This window comes from Pezoporus flaviventris, unplaced genomic scaffold (assembly GCF_033815535.1).
Source record: "Pezoporus flaviventris isolate CSIRO_AGI_PZ_B2104156 unplaced genomic scaffold, CSIRO_AGI_Pfla_v1 ptg000008l, whole genome shotgun sequence".
Classification (NCBI taxonomy): Eukaryota; Metazoa; Chordata; class Aves; order Psittaciformes; family Psittacidae; genus Pezoporus; species Pezoporus flaviventris.
In genome coordinates this window covers 788,665-804,102 of record NW_026892556.1, presented here as the reverse complement: position 1 = coordinate 804,102, position 15,438 = coordinate 788,665, and the positions used below count along the sequence as shown (strand labels likewise).

The following is a 15,438-nucleotide window of genomic DNA, read 5'->3' as shown; positions in this document are numbered from 1 at the left end:
CAGGCTGGTCATCTCCATCACAAACCAGGACACGTGCCCACAAACACATATCCGCTGATGAGTTTCACATTGGCATTACACCTGCAGAAAGTACGAGTCCATGAATAATAGCATTAGAAGCTGGAATAACCACATAAATATTTACACTGCCTTATTCAGCCTTCTGGGGAATGACATCTGATCCCTCAGCTTTGTGTATTTACCTTTCTCGTTCACTGTTGTTGCTTCTGAATAAAGAGTGGCAGTCTGAGAGGGGAAGTGCAACTGTTCCTCTGCTGCCAGGGCTGGTGGTTAAGCTGCAGAGGTGGGCAGGAAGGTGGTCCCTGGGTGCAGCTTGTCCTGCCATCGCTGCCATTCCTCGTGGTCACCTGGCATGGCCCCAGTAGGGCTGGGATGAAGGGCAGGCAGGGCAGGCTCTCAATCCATGCGGGGTGCACTGCATTCCCATTGCTTGAGTAAGGTGTGAGGAGGTGCCTCCTGTCTGACTGGGTGGGAGAGAACACACCGGGGGTTTTGGATGAGTGTTGTCCTTAAGTGTGAACTCACCTGGAATTTCATAGCACAGGCACTGGCGTTGCCCATTCGTAGCTTCCTTCTTATGCTCCTGGGGCAAAGGGATAAAGACAATTATTTTTGCAGGTCTTCAGAGGAGAAACGGGGTGTTTCATGTCATCTGCTTTACGTTTTAGGTGAGGTTTTGTCAGTCAAGCCTGAGCCGAAGTGACTCGAACCTGACAGCTAATTACAGGATGCATAGATTCTCTTGGGCGCTCTGGATCTCTCTCCGGTGCCTGCTGACTTCCCAGCAGTGTCCAGTATAAGCGCAGCCCCTGCTCATGGACAATGCTTTGCTTTCCCATTTGCCAGCTTCTGAGAAATTTGATTTTTGTTTGCAGTGAGCAATTTTCTTTTAGCTGTGTCCAGTGCGCACCTTCATCACAGTCATCAACACGCAGATGTTTCAGGAGATGGATTTGCTGTGTTGTGAAGCAGTGTCCTGTGTTCTACTGGGTATTAGTTTTTCTCCAGCTAGGTGTGAATGATGTACATCTTGCTGGCCTTTCTTGTTCTCTGTTTTGCTCACTAATTTTGCAAGGATGAGGTGGATTTCTATTGATCTTACAGCTTTCTGCCATCTTCACGACCTTGGAAGTGTTTGGAACATTGATGTTTCTGACCTTGAATTTATTTTCTGAACTTCATGCAGCATCAGTAGCTTTTATACCATCAGGAAATGGAGAGATACAGCCTCTTTAATTTCCCAATTTTCTTAAATTGTTCTGATGACATTTACTTATGATTAAAAAATGTGCAGTGGAGACAGATTCAATATCCCCACATTGCCTATTGAGTGCCTGTCTGGTTGAAGAAAAGAGGATTTGATTGAATTTTAGAGAACTGAAGCTTATGGGTCTTCGCCAGTCTCCAAGTTATTAAGCCAAACTAGGCCTAATTTTACCTCTCTGATAACAGTAATATTCCCAGTCCTGTGCAGCTTTCTGGCACGGAGCTAATACATCCTCTCGGTGAACCCCACAAATAAATGGAGCTGAAGAGGAGGGAGGTAGATCTCTCTCATGTATGTATTATGAGCTGACAGTGTACTGAGTGGGGCACATGGCAGGTGCTATAGCAATGCAGAGTGTGTTAGTCTGTCCTTGTTAAGACGTCCGTGCCCAGCTCAGTTTTAATCCCTGGTGGATTATAGGCCTGGCCTAGCTCTCATTGATATGGTAAACACGATACAGAGAGATTCCCTGGGTAGGAAATCTGATTGGCCGTTTTAGATTCATAAAGCTGTGATCTTTGATTTGCAGAGAGAAGTTCCACTAAGCATTTTTGCCTCGAAGTAGGTCAATGTGATTATGATTGGCTGTAATGAGCACTGTGCTGCTGTTCTCTACCTGGAGCTGGTGGGTACTGAGCAGCGCAAATGCCATCGCTGCCTTTGTGCAAAAGCAGTGAGAAATCAAAGTAGTAACTTTTAATTCATTTCAACTTGAAAGCCTCGGTTATCTATGTAAGCAGGGGTAAACAGTCCAGCACCAGTATTAACGGCAGAGCACACGCAGGCAGTGGTGATCAGCTCTGATGCTGGCCACAGGGTAAAGGGGCAATTCTGCTTTTGGCCTCACAGCAGTTTGCAAACTGTCTGGAATTTAGCTTTGGTGTGGAGGATTTATTCCAATAAAACCAGTGGGGTTTTTACACCGGTATGTTTAGAGTGGGTTTTTTGTGCCTCTGAAGACATCCAGGTAAAGCAGCAGTGAAGGGAGAGGAGAACACTAAGGAGAAGTTGTCATTTAGGCTGTTCCCAAACCCATATTTATGTACCTGCTTCCCCAGAGAGAAAAAAAATCTCATAAACCCAGAAACTGTACATCATGGCAGTTGATCTTTATCTTTGGGATGGAGTGTTCACAGGTACCGCTTGGGGGAAGGAAAAGAGATTGGAGGGAGGTGTTAAGTGTTTAGCTGGTGGGTACAGGACCGGGCTGTTGTTCTCAGGAGATGTAGCTCTACAGCAGGTCCTTAGGAATACTGAGTGGCAGGGAGTTGCTATGTGGTAAGCTTGGTGAGGAGTGGAAAGCTTCCAGAACTGGCTGAGGGAAAGCCAAGCAGAGATAGGTTGTGTTTTCTTCTTTTATTCCAAATAACTGCTCAAGACTGGTTTGTGTGCTCAAGCCTTTGAGCGTGTCCTGCTCATTCTGGAGTCAGGACAACTTCCATTCCTGATCTTTTGCCATTCGGTTTCCAAGCAGTCTTGTCCAGACGTACTGCTCATTTGGTGACTCAGTTCCTCATTATGTATTATGTCCATTACAGTTTTTGGTCTTCCAAGGTGAGGGGGGTTGTCTGTCTCTTTGTCTGCACGGTTGGGACCTGATCTTCTGTCTCTTATTCAAGTGTGCTAAGGGTAAAAGCGAGGGTCTGCTTTGGCCTTGTCTTTCTGCTGGTTTGTGGTCTCTGAGCCCCTCGTGCTTGAGGCATGCAGCATGGTCATGCACAGTGTATGGCTGAGTGTGTTGGAGTCTGTGGTGTGCAGTGAAAGGGGGTGTGAGCAAGCATCTGTCTGCCAGTTACAGTCAGCAGCTGTTGTAATCCAGCTGTTAGTAGCCCATTATGTTTCCAGCTAGAGGGAGCAGCACACAGGAGATGGGTATTTGGGGTCCAAGTTCCTGCAGGGAGGACAAAGATACATCTTTAGATTTTCCCTTTATCTGTTCTGTGGGACTCTGAGAAGGAATTCAGTGGAAGGAATCCTGTATGATGTATTTGATGGTCAATGTATTACATGTGCATCCTACACGTTTGACTTGTACTTTTGTCTTTTCTCTTGCCAGCCCAGAACTGCAGTCACGTTTTGCAGGGCCCAAATGGGACAATACAGAGTCCAGGCTTTCCATACGGATATCCAAATTATGCAAACTGCACGTGGACAATCACTGCTGAGGAGCAGAACAGGATACAGCTTGTTTTCCAGTCCTTTGCGTTAGAGGAAGATTTTGATGTATTATCTATCTACGATGGACTGCCTCAGCAGGGGAATCTGAGAACAAGGTACGTTGTTCATAACAGGAATGTTGTTTATAAACATGTTCCCATTTCTGCCACTGGGATTAAAGCTGAGTTGGACATTCATGCTGCAATAAACTGGGAGCGCTTCTTCATGAGCAGTTCTTTTATAGTTGTTTTGATTTCTTATCTCTGATAAGGTTTGAAATGTTTCTGCGAGTGCCTGACAGTAATGATTTATCAAGAGTCATTCTAGACATCCAGAGAAGTTAATTAGAAAATGGAGCAAGAGGGAAGCAGAGCTAATGTGCAGAGGAGCTTCCCTCAATCCAGAAGAGATTCATAGAGTGGGAGGATGGATAATGGGTTTCAGTTTATAGCTCTGCTAAATGCTTTGTGGGTGCATTTGGGTAATTTCCTATCTTACAGTTTGTTCACCAGCTGGACAGGGGAGATGCTCATACATCTGACTAAACACTCCCAACCTACCCATTCTGTGATGCTGTGTCAGCATTTGAAGCAGTTGGTGATCTCAGACCTCCAGATCTGAGGCATAAATGAAATCAGCTTAGTGACTTGTGCCATGACTGCCGTTGTCTGATGTAGTGCCTGATTGCAGCTGAAGTCTGACAGTAATATATTCAAAAAGTAATAGAAACAGTGGCAGCATCCAGAGTTAGAATCCCTAGGAAGAATGCTGTAGTCGTGGACAGTCCTGGATATCAGTTTTACTTTAAATCACTTCAGCTTAGGAAGGATCCTTTTGACCTCAGTGTCGTGTCTAACCCAACTGGAAAATCAGAGTTAAAGAAGCACTGTTGAAAATGAGCTCTTTATGTAGATGATTTCAGTTATGCAAATAAATCATACCTTCATCGTGCAACTGTGCTTGAGAATCATCTTAATTATGGGACCTCATCATTTAATCAGGAGGTAGCGCAGCGCTTTGCTTTGCGTATTATGTAAAGGATGCCTACATCTGATGGCAAATTCTGCTCAGGAAACCTTGTATGGTGAGTAGCCAGTGCTGCTGTTGGGCTGAGAAGCCCCTTGGCAAATTGCTGTGCTCATCAGCAGTGCCAGATGTTTCCTTTTGCCCTCTAGATGTCAGAAGGAGGTTCTGCTGAAGAAGCAAAACCCATGCACGTTGTTATTTCAGAAGCAGGGTCACGGTGGAGTAAATGAGTAAGGCACTGTGTGCCAGTTGCATCCCGGTATTGCTCCAGTATTTGTGAGCATGAGAAGGCTACAGATAGATGTAATAGGGCATCTTCTGCCAGTTGACCAGTACAGCGTGAGATGGAGCCTGAATCCTGTCCTGAGAATTTGTGCCCTGGGGAAAGGGGAGGAGATGAATAAGGCTTTCCCTTCTGCATCACCGGTGTGAACTTCACGTGCAACTTGGGTAGACAGATGTAAGTTATGTGATGAAGCCAGGAGCACAAAGCAGTGCGAGAACGTTCCATCTCTGACGAGGAGATGAGCTGTGCAGGGAATGGTGTGTATGTAGTGCAGTGGAGGAAGGTGAAATAACTGGAACAAGGAAAGGTATTGAGGAGGCTTTCTAGAGGTCTGAAAGTGCTTACGAAGGGCTTACAAAAGTAAATGAGATGGACTCTTGTATGATGGATGCTTGGATTCTTCCCCTGGATGTTTCTAGATTAGTGACTTCAAAACCTGGCACTTGCTCCACCGTGCTGTTTGGTGTCTCACTTCTTTGTTCATCTAAGATTTTTTTGTGTACATCAGTCTCAGCTCATTAAACTCTGTAGCTGTTGCCCAACATTGGGGTTTTTTCTCTTTTTTTTCTTCTTTCTCCCTGTTTTCCTCTTTCCTGTGGCTATCAATTTTGCTTTTCTTCAGACTGCTTTTCCAATGTACTCAATTCATCATCAAAGTGCAGCACTGGAAGATGGATGACTGTTCATCATTTATCAAAGCTCCTGCTACCAGGAGGCAGGCCAAAATAAGCTGTAAGCAAGTGTAAAAGAAGGAAAAAACCCAACCTCAAGCATGCTCTTGTAGAGGAGGTAACTGTTTAGATCAGCATGTTCAGGGCTGGTAAATGGTTAACAGAGAAACTGTATCTGTGCTTCTCCCACTGTTGGGCATCACTGATGGATTTCAGTGGGTTCTACCTGCTTGGCTGGGAGAAGCAAGCTCTCCTGACATGTTCTTACGCTGATGGATGGAGAATGGTTTGTTGTCTCAATACCCTGCGCTTCCATTTAAGCCATATATTCCTAAGAGCTTCCTTGGCCTGATATGTCAGTGTCATGTCTATGTGTGTTTCAGGGAAGGGGTTAATTGTGTTTCTGTGCTGGCAAGCATCCTGTTGTCTTGCAATTTAATGTGGTGTGAAAGTTCTCTAATAGAATAAGAGCAGATTTAATCCAACGAGACATTTGCTAATAAACTGCTTTACTGTATATTAGGAAATTTGCGTTGTGCATTTGTGATGAGTATGTGAATATTAAATGCATTTCAATGTCTTAATTTAGACGTCCGGGGCTGTTGTCATCGTTCAGTGCCATGACTTTGCTTTGTTTGCTAAAATCGGAGCTTGCTTCTGCGTGGTTGCTCCTTCATTTTCTCCCAAGTAATTCCCTTATTTCCCCTCACCACACACTGGCTTTCAGCAGGACCACGGGCACAGGATCTGCTTGAAAGCAGAGACCAGCGATGGCTGCAGATTTCTCTCTCCCTGGCGTAGGAGTTGCGTTTTCACGAGGTCAGATGAGATTTGCAAGTTCCCTTCCGCGCCTCTGCGTGGCTTTCCCTTCTCTTAAGCAGTGTTTGTGCTCGTTACCCCTGACCAACCCCTCCCAGCTGCTCATCCTTCAAGTTCCCAACTGTTCTGCCCTGGGATCAGAGGCATGCGTGTGGAGACCTGAAAGCTGTGGTTGCTCCAGAGCGGCCTTCCTGCGAGTTCCCATTGTACCTTGCTGATTGTGGCATTGTCAAGAGGCTGCTCCAATCAGGTTGGTTTCCTGATTGGGTTCCCACTGCGCTGGGCTCAGGAGCTCAGCAGAGACCTGACTCAGATTTGAATATCTGGAGTTATTTATGGCTCTGTGATTGCTGTGGGGCTCGGGAGCCTCTTTGCACCCTTTTGTGTTAGATTTTCTTCTGTGACTTGAGCAGACAGCAGTTAACAAGGCAGCCATGTGACAGCTTCAAGCTTTTTGATCTGCTGACGACTTGCAGGACACTTCTAATGTGCGAATCTTAAATTAGTTGCTCGTGTCCTTATTTGAAGTTTTAGGCCTGCACTCAGGGAAAATACATTCAGGATCTACCTGGTAACTCAGTTGTTTCACGTGCCCGCTTCTGTTTTCCTGAAGGGACTGGGGCTGGGACTGGTCTGTTTAGGGCAGTTTGCATCTCCACAGAGGTCACTAGGATGTGTGTATTTGCACAGCGGTGAGGAGTGGTCCCATTCTGGTATCTGTGGAGTGTGTAGAGAAAGTGTTTGCACATCATTACTGCGATAGCTTCATCCTTAAAGCAGAGGAGAAATCTGCAGTGCTGTTAGCTCCCTGGCACTGTGCGTAACGGATCTTCTGGCTCACATCTCGCATTGTGTGCAGTGTCTTGTGTGGTGGACGTTGCTGTTGGTTATTACAGATCCTTCTTCCCTGACAAGTGGCTGGAGAGTTAAGAGGAGGATTGCCATCAACGCGCTGTGTATGCAGCTAAAAGCCAAAGGATCTCTTTGGCCATATTTAATTGACTGAAAGATCAAGTATTTTGTTTGAACTTGAAATTGTGTGATACTAGTGATGAGTGAATTATCTGCCGGAATGCCCTGTTTGCAGATACAGCAGCAGTACCTGTATCTCGCCTGTTTCTCCTTGATAACCTTTTAATTACCCCTTGAAAAATGGGGCTGGGTGACTTGTACTTAATTACCAACAAGAGAGCAAAGCTTTTGCTCTTAAAAACAACAGAAGGGAGAACAGGCAAGAAGAATTGTCCCCATATGCCATATGCTCTTACTTGCAGACACAAACTCGGTTTACAATGACATTCCAGGGTTCTGGCTTCACAGGTACTGGGCATGCTGGGGTTCAATGCCATTACAGAAATTCCTGGAGAAACGGCATTTGGCATCTGGTAGTACACAGAGCTGAATACAGTTTGTGTGCAGCCACCTTTGGACCTGTGACATATTCCTTTGTAGCTGCCTCATGTCTCCAAGGTGACTACAGCGCTTTTTGCTAAGGATAAAGATAAATAAAATGGAGGGGCAGCTAAATCCTTTTGTCATCTGCAGTGACCTCAGGATCCTGCATCCCTTTTGTCACTTCACGTTAACTCCATGGGGGGGGGGGGAAAAACCCGCAAGAAAAAAGACCCGGAACACTTAAATTTGTGTTCTCTGCTTTGTAGAATAAACCACACTTTTTTTCTTCTCCCGGGCAGGGCTGTGTTTGAGCTGCTGCAGTGGCGGTAGAGCCTTTCAACAGGTCCTGCTGCTCTCTTCTGAGGGAATGCTGAGTATTTAAACTTCATCTGGAGATGATTGATGGAATTAGATCTGCTGGTCCAGGAAAGCTAATGGAGTTAATGCAGCTGCATCTGCGGCTGTTCAGATTTGAGAGGCTGTGTTCAGTTCTTCCGTATTTATTAGGAGAGCATGCATCAGGATGAGTGATAAAAGCTGCTGAGGAGGTGGGGGTGGGAGCTGTTCCCCTGCACCATGCAGAAAGCAGCAGGCTTGGAGGAGGCCTGATCTTGGGGAGTTGGGGTGATGGAGGAGCTTCAGCCCTGGTTTAAGGGTTAAAGCCTCTGCTCTCATGACATTAGGAGCGTAACTTGTCTGCACTGAGTGCAGGGGAGTGTCTGTTGCTGGGCCTTAAGGTGCTGCTGTTACTCAAATCTTATTTTGTTTTTTTCAACTACTTTTTTCCCCTCTAAACTGCTGACTAACCACATTCACAGGTAAAATCTACTGGCAAACCTTGGCAGTGCCTCTGGCTTCATATTAAGGTATGCTAAGGGGATTAAATGCAGAAAGTTTGTTCTGTAATTGGGCACCATCTAAGAGATTTTAATTAAGCCTCTGCTCTGGCACCGTCTGTTGTGAGCATGGGATGCCATTAGTCAGTGAGATAGATACCTTTTCAAGGGGTGGGTTGAAGTAATAAGTAGAAATCGTGGGGAGGATCCTGGTGTCCTCAGTCTTCCATGCCCAAGCCGATGCAGCTCATGAAGCCTCCTGTTCCTTTGATGAGCTATGAAAGGCAGGAAGGGGAGGGTGCCCATAATGTACCCTGCTGTAAGACATTGCTGGGTAATGATGGAGACAATAGCTGCTGGCACTCTACTAATAACTGTTGTATATATGAAAGTTTATCATGCTTTTGTGCATGGATGGATGTGATATTTAAACTGATTGTCATAGACTTCTTGAGTGGGTTCTTTCAGACAGAGCTGCTTTATTCTCCTACCAGGAGTGGCACTTTATAAAAGCACTGGGTGAGCTTTTGGGTCAGAGGAAGTGAGATTAGAGTTATTTTGGGTTTTTTTTTTTATTAGCAGTGGAGAGAGAGAAATTGAACTAACCCATAGCCCTTGCATGGGGCTGCTCGTTTTTTAGATTACAGTGCTCTGAGAAGGAGCAGGTCTGCTATTGTTACAGAAGGGAGAAAGCAGCCCAGGGAAGTTCAGCGAGTTGCCTCAGCACAGGGAGTTATTAGGGGATAGCTATTATTGCTGTGTAGCTGCAGAGCTGAGTGGTGAGAGGGTGGACGTGGTCTCATCCTGCCTGCGTGTGAACCTGTGCCAAATGTCTCTTGGCTTCAGTGGTACAGAATTGGGTCTTCAAGAAGAATTTCACTTTTAGTCAATAGCTGTCAATATCTTTAGCATCAGGGTGGCCTTGGACTCTGGTAATTGGCATCAGTCTCCCATGAAGAGGCTGCTGTGAGCCCTGGAGCGGTGGATGTGCAGAGGTGGGGACTGAAGCAGCCCCGGCAGGGCACTGGGGTGTGCGGGTGGTCCCTCACCCAGCGGGAGTCGGACACGGCTCTGGGTCCTGTTCTGAGCCCCACAGCTCCTCGTTCAGTGGCGCGGGGCAGGTCACTGACCTCGGGCCTCCTGGCCTGTGGAGGGGCATCAGGGGTGATGTCTGCAAGTCAGACCTGTAAGGTGCTGCAAATGCCCTGGCTGGAGGGGCTGTGCGCGGGGCTGGGGGCAGATCCGAGCGCGGAGCAGGGAGGGCTCCCAGCCGTGCCTGCTGCTCATCGTCCCGAGGCAGGAGAAATGGACGTGCGCTCGCGTTATCTTTTGCGTGCAGCGAATCTTTAGATCAAGAAGTTCTTGCATCTCTGAGGTCTGACCTTGAGAGCTTCTCGGGGAAAGCTCCTCTTCAGACTGTGTGTTCCTCTTATCAGAATTAATGGAAGCCCACAGGAGATGATAGGATCTTACTAGATGGTTGCAGATACAATGGGACTGTGGAGTGCTATTACTTGCAGGCTCAAATAGGAGGTTGACGAGCCTTTGGTGCCCATTGACTCTATAGTTGGGCAACAGAGGGTGGCCTGGCTCCTCTTGGCCTGCTAGGAATTGGATTTAGGTGTGCTGCCAGAGCAACTGCTGGTGTCTGGTGCTTCCTCATAAAGAATGTGATTGTGGCTGTTTGGAGCACACAAAGACTTCTGCTGGCCCACAATGCAGTAACTGTCCTCGCATCTTCAGCATGTTGTGTAATATTTAGGTTTGCAGCCGATTAGAGCTGCTATAGTGGAATAAAGGGTTTAGGAAGGAGATCAGTATTTCCCTTTGAACTGTTCAGTAGCTTATGTTGTCACTGAGCCGTGTGTAAACTGAAGTGCAAAATGCTGTAGTTGTAGCATTTTTCTGTAATATATTTTTAGCTATTGAAATCAGGCCCCTTAGCTATCCAGGGATGGCAAGGCATCCTCTCACTGAAGCTGCTCCCAGCTTATGTATGTGTGGAAAAGGAGGAGTGTGGAAACAGAAGGAAGTGCCAAATGCCAGGGCAGGCAGTAGCTCTGCCGGGCTGGATTCGAAGCCAGGGCTTTCTGCACTCCTGGGCTCTCCTGCAGGCATCAGCAGTGAGCAGCATTTTTATCCTGCTTCTGCTCAGTATTCAGCACAAGGTGCAGGTGAATAGAGAATTAGATATAACATGAATCAATATTACAGTCTCCTTGGATAAATCTTCATGGGCAGGAACAATGGGACTTGTTTCACTTTTCTCATCATACAACGCATCTAAAAATGAAATTTCTTATTAACCTCCTTTTTTTGGCTGTGCTGGCTGTGGAAGACAGCTTGCATGGTTTAGTTGTTCTGCTTGGATGCTTCTTTGGAACTCTCAGCTTTATAGGAGGCAAATTTCTGCTGTTTCCTTCTTTCTTGTTGCCATTAAATTTCATTATATATTATTACAGATGAAGATCTTAAGGAGTGAGTGCAGGCAGACCTGTGTTGTGGGAGGAAGTGAGAGTGCAGTTCACCTGCAAGTCCCCAGGATGGATCTCTGCTGTTGTCCCAGGGCTGTGTTGGCAGAGCAGTGCTTGCCTGATGCTGTGGCTTTTAATTCTCACTTGCGTGTACTGAAGACTGTCTTAAGACTGATGACTAAAGTCTGGTTCAAACCCTGATTTTGTATGCATAAAAAGAGGTGCACAGACTTGGCAGAGGAGACCTGGATTCACTCTCCACATCAGCTTTGGCTCTTTCTGCTGTATAGCTTTAGCTAGAGAAAGCACCTCCTGGTACTGGAAGGCTGGTGTGAATCTTGGTGTGCACCACACCTCTGCTATGGTGATGCCTTTCTGTGCACCACTTGCAGTGCATTTAGCAATAAGCCCTGTGGGATTTCCAGGGGCTCCTGTGAACTCTTCCCATTTATTGGATTTCACACCCCTGATAGCTTTTTGGGTTTTTTTTTTCCTTGAAGAAAGTCAGAAATAACCTAAACCTGCCAAGGTTTGCACTGACTCTGCTGAGCCGTCCTTGGGCTCCATCCAAACTTGTCTTCGTTCGCTCAGAATATCCGCTTGGATTTGCTGAGAGGTAACTAAAATTTGGGGAACTTTTCTGTGAATCTGTCTTCCTTTTTTCTAACAGCAAGACTTGAGAATACAGATGCTGAATTGTGTCAAATACCTGCTCGCATCTCCCTGCTGCCTGCGAGAGCGCAGGAAAAATGAGCATGGAAGAGACATGATACAAATACTAAAATAAATCCAAGTCTTCCTACTCCATTGCATTGTATGGAAAATGAAATTTATTGAGATTTGATGGTTAGTACCTGTTCCCAGCGTGAGGCGGGAAGGCCTCGTACATTTGAGACAGCTGTGCTGGCTCGAGGCTCTATAAATAACGCTTTTCTAGTGGGAATTGACCCAAACCCCATTTTAAATGAGTGAAGAAATCCATCCAGGCTGGAATTTATGAGCCCTGTGGCTGTCCCCAGGGACTGTGTTAGTTAATGAAGCCTTTGTCAGTGTCAGAGGTAGGCAAAGGACTCTTGTGGTGTGATGAATTATTCTTGGCTTGGGGAAGGGAGGAAAGTGCAGTTGATGCCTAAGCCAGGCTGGCACTTGGGGTTGGGCTGTGTGGTGTTAGACAGGGACCTGTTTGCAAGCTGCCAGATGAGCTGTCTGCAGAGGTGCAGTGGATGTCATTGTGAGCGAGTTCTAAGGGACAAAGAAAGCTTCTTCCCTGGTGCTTGCTACTGTCTTGATAACAAAAACATAGTCTTGTATGTCAGAGCTAGTGGATTGTATTACCTTAAAAGCTACTTCATTATCAGGCAGCTGGGCAGAGGGGATGGTTGGAAAGTCATATGGAATAAAATGGGACATGTGGCATTGGTTGGCAGCAAAGAAGCTTGGAGCTGTTTGCTGAAATACGAACGGGATACACAAGGAGCTACTGCTGCTTGCAGTGGGCCTCTGAAGATACTCGTTCAGGATCTGTTCATAGCTTGACTCAAAAGCAGCTTGATTTTGAGCATAAATCATTCCAACAAGTTAAACCCAAGTGGGAACTGATACTGTTTCTCTTATATCATTACAGGAGCCTTTTAGGCTAGCTGAGATTGGGTTTTTTTTTGGTCCAGAGCATCATTTCAGCCTCACGGGGATCAAACTGAAAGGACAACTGTCTAAGAAACACCACTGAGTTCTGCCTCGCAGACAGAGCTGGCTTTTAAGTGTCTGCAGCATGCATGGGCTGGAAGTGTTCTCACATTATGCTCTGCTTGTTTCATTGATGATTAATAAGAACACTTATGGTACCAGTTACTCTGTTAATATGGTTAAAAGCACTCATCGCATGCCCATATTTAAGAGGGAAGGGTGAATGTGAAGATAAGTGTTCCACTGAAACCAGTGAATTTCCTTGTTTCTGTGTGCACATTCAGCTGTCAGGCTGAATAAGGCTTATAAAGCTTGATTCACAGTCAGTTTGAAGTTACTGTCCTCTTTGTGTTGGCCCCAGTTGATAATGGCTTAGTTGAATAGTTAGTTCATGAATGCACCTTTTAAATGACTTTGGGTTGACTCCTGCCCTGTTAGCTGGGGCAGTGTGAAAGGGGACTCTCATGCTCATTCCAGGCTGTTTCCCAAAGACTCCAAAGGGCAGCTCTCACTCCAAGCTGTTGTTTTCCCAGCACTTAGCTTGAATACTGTCCTGGGATAGTGCATGAGTGTCAGACTAGCACTTGCAGAGCCATGTCACTTAAACTATATAGTGAAGAGAGTGGTTCATTTGGTGGGAAAGTTTATTTAATAGGTGCCTTTAAATTACATGCAGGAAGAAAATCACTGAAGTATGGTGTAGTGTAATTTAATGCTGGGTTAAACGATGCAATCCAATGCATTTTCATTAGATGTTCTGAGACACTTCTCCAGCATTTATGCTTTAAAGGCTGTTGGATTGCCAGCTGCAATAACTATTTTGATTGCAGCCTGAGCTGATGGTGGGCATCCTACCAGAAAAATAATGTGCTCTGTTTTAATTATGGCACCTGCACTCCAAAGTGGGAGCCTGCGTCACAGTGCACGGTACAGTTGTACTTGATACAGTGGAGCAGTGTCAGACGCAACAGATGGAGGTGAAAGTGTTTGTAAAGGACCCGAGATGTGGGATGCCGTAAATCATGGTTTGGAAGGGACCTCAAAGCTCCTCCAGCTCCAACCCCTGCCACGGGCAGGGACCCCTTCCACTGGAGCAGCTTGCTCCAAGCCCTGTGTCCAACCTGGCCTTGAACACTGCCAGGGATGGGGCAGCCACAGCTTCTCTGGGCACCCTGTGCCAGCGCCTCAGCACCCTCACAGGGAAGAGCTTCTGCCTAAGAGCTCATCTCAATCCCAGCCCGGGCAGCTCCTGGTGTGCTGATGGGTGCTGGTGCTTGTGGCACTCCAGAGAACCTGTTGAAGATGTGGTCACAACAGCAGCTATTTTTCACTGCCCTCGGTTCTAGCAAAGCTATGTTGAGAAGGAGGTTCTGCTGTTGTGCTGTGAGGGGGAGCCATGCAGCAGGGATATTTGCGTGTTGGTGGCAAACCTGAGGCAAGGAATGAAGAAGGATGCAAACAGAGTAAGAGGATTTCGGTGTTGATTTGTTTTGGTATATTGATTTTTGCTGTGCTGTGGAGCAAGCTTATGAAGTGGTGTTTCTGGCACTGGTTTAGTTTGGTTCCTCACAGTAGGAGCAGAATTAAGCCAATGAAAAACACATTGAAAATCTCACACAATCAGTGTTGGCTCCAAGCAACTTCAGGGATAATCACTCGGTCCATTTGGCCAGAGGTACAGAAGAAATTGAAGATGATTGTTTGAGCTGTTCTTACCACCCTCTCCTCCTTGCTGGGGCCCTTGAGGAAAAACCAGGATCAGAATTTGCTGCTTTTCTTTCTCATTAATGTAGAGATTTTTTTTTGTTGCTACACCGAATACAAGTGATGTCAGAATTGCTGCTTATGTGTGAGGCCGTGGGGGAAGGATTTCACATTGTCTGTGCCATCCTCCTGATCCCCACGCTTTAAACTTGCCTGGCCTGCGGATGGCAGATGTAGGGAGGAAGGCGTGAGGGCGTTACCCAGGCAAGGTCTCCTGCCAAGCTTGACTGTTCCGGGGATTTGGAACAGGAGTTCTGAGGCTTTACAGCAGTGATTTGAGCATCAGTCCTGTTAAATTGCTGCTTCTCAAGAGGATTTTGCCTGTGCTCTTGCTTGGAGAAAACAAAGAACATCAGGAAAAGGCAAGGATTTCAATTGTGCGCGTTGGTTGAAGGCTGAAGAGGAAGGATAATGTTTATTTTGACTGCAGGTGCTCGCAGTGAGGAGCAGGAGCGGTCTCGTCTGGTGCAGGTTTTCCCTGCAGGAAGGGGAGGGTAGGAGTTGCTGCATAGATTTTTTTTTTTTTTTTTTTCTTATTGAAGCAGTATTTCCTGCTTCCTTCTCACTGAGTTTGGTTTTAGCACTAATGGGGGCACTTTCCATCTTCTGTTGGCAGCAAGGATGCTTGATGTGAAGGGAGGGCGGTGTTTGGTCACGTTTTGTGCTGTCGGGCATCCCGTTTTCCTCTGCTTGCCCAGGGACGCTCGAGGGACAGGTGAGCCTCCGAAGTCCAGGGCCTGCAGAGGGGGTTGGTTTTAGAGGTTGAGGAAGTCCAGAGGTTTCCATGACAATTGCCTCTTCAGGCAGTGTGGAATCACAGAACAAAGCCGCAGCTACGGTCTCATGCCCTTTTGCACAGGAATTCTTTTTCTTGTAAGGCCCTGGAACTAGGAAATACAAATACACGCTTAAGGGCAGCGTGATTCCAGGTGGCACTTGGGTCCCGCTGACTCCTGTGGGACACGTGTACCTGCTCGCTGCTCAGCAGAGGTGCAAGTGTTGCCCTGAATTCAAAGCAGCATCTGCAAAGTGGGGT

The 15,438-nt window shown here is 46.5% G+C and overlaps 1 protein-coding gene across 3 annotated transcripts in view; it reads left to right on the top strand.

The window, feature by feature from the left end:
• Positions 1-15,438, top strand: part of CSMD2 (CUB and Sushi multiple domains 2) — a 268,199-nt gene that overhangs the window by 24,396 nt on the left and 228,365 nt on the right. For all 3 annotated transcript variants that reach the window (XM_061449789.1, XM_061449788.1, XM_061449790.1), the window contains one exon: positions 3,345-3,561. In XM_061449789.1, the coding sequence (XP_061305773.1) occupies positions 3,345-3,561 (217 nt within the window). The remainder of the gene's footprint in view (positions 1-3,344; positions 3,562-15,438) is intronic.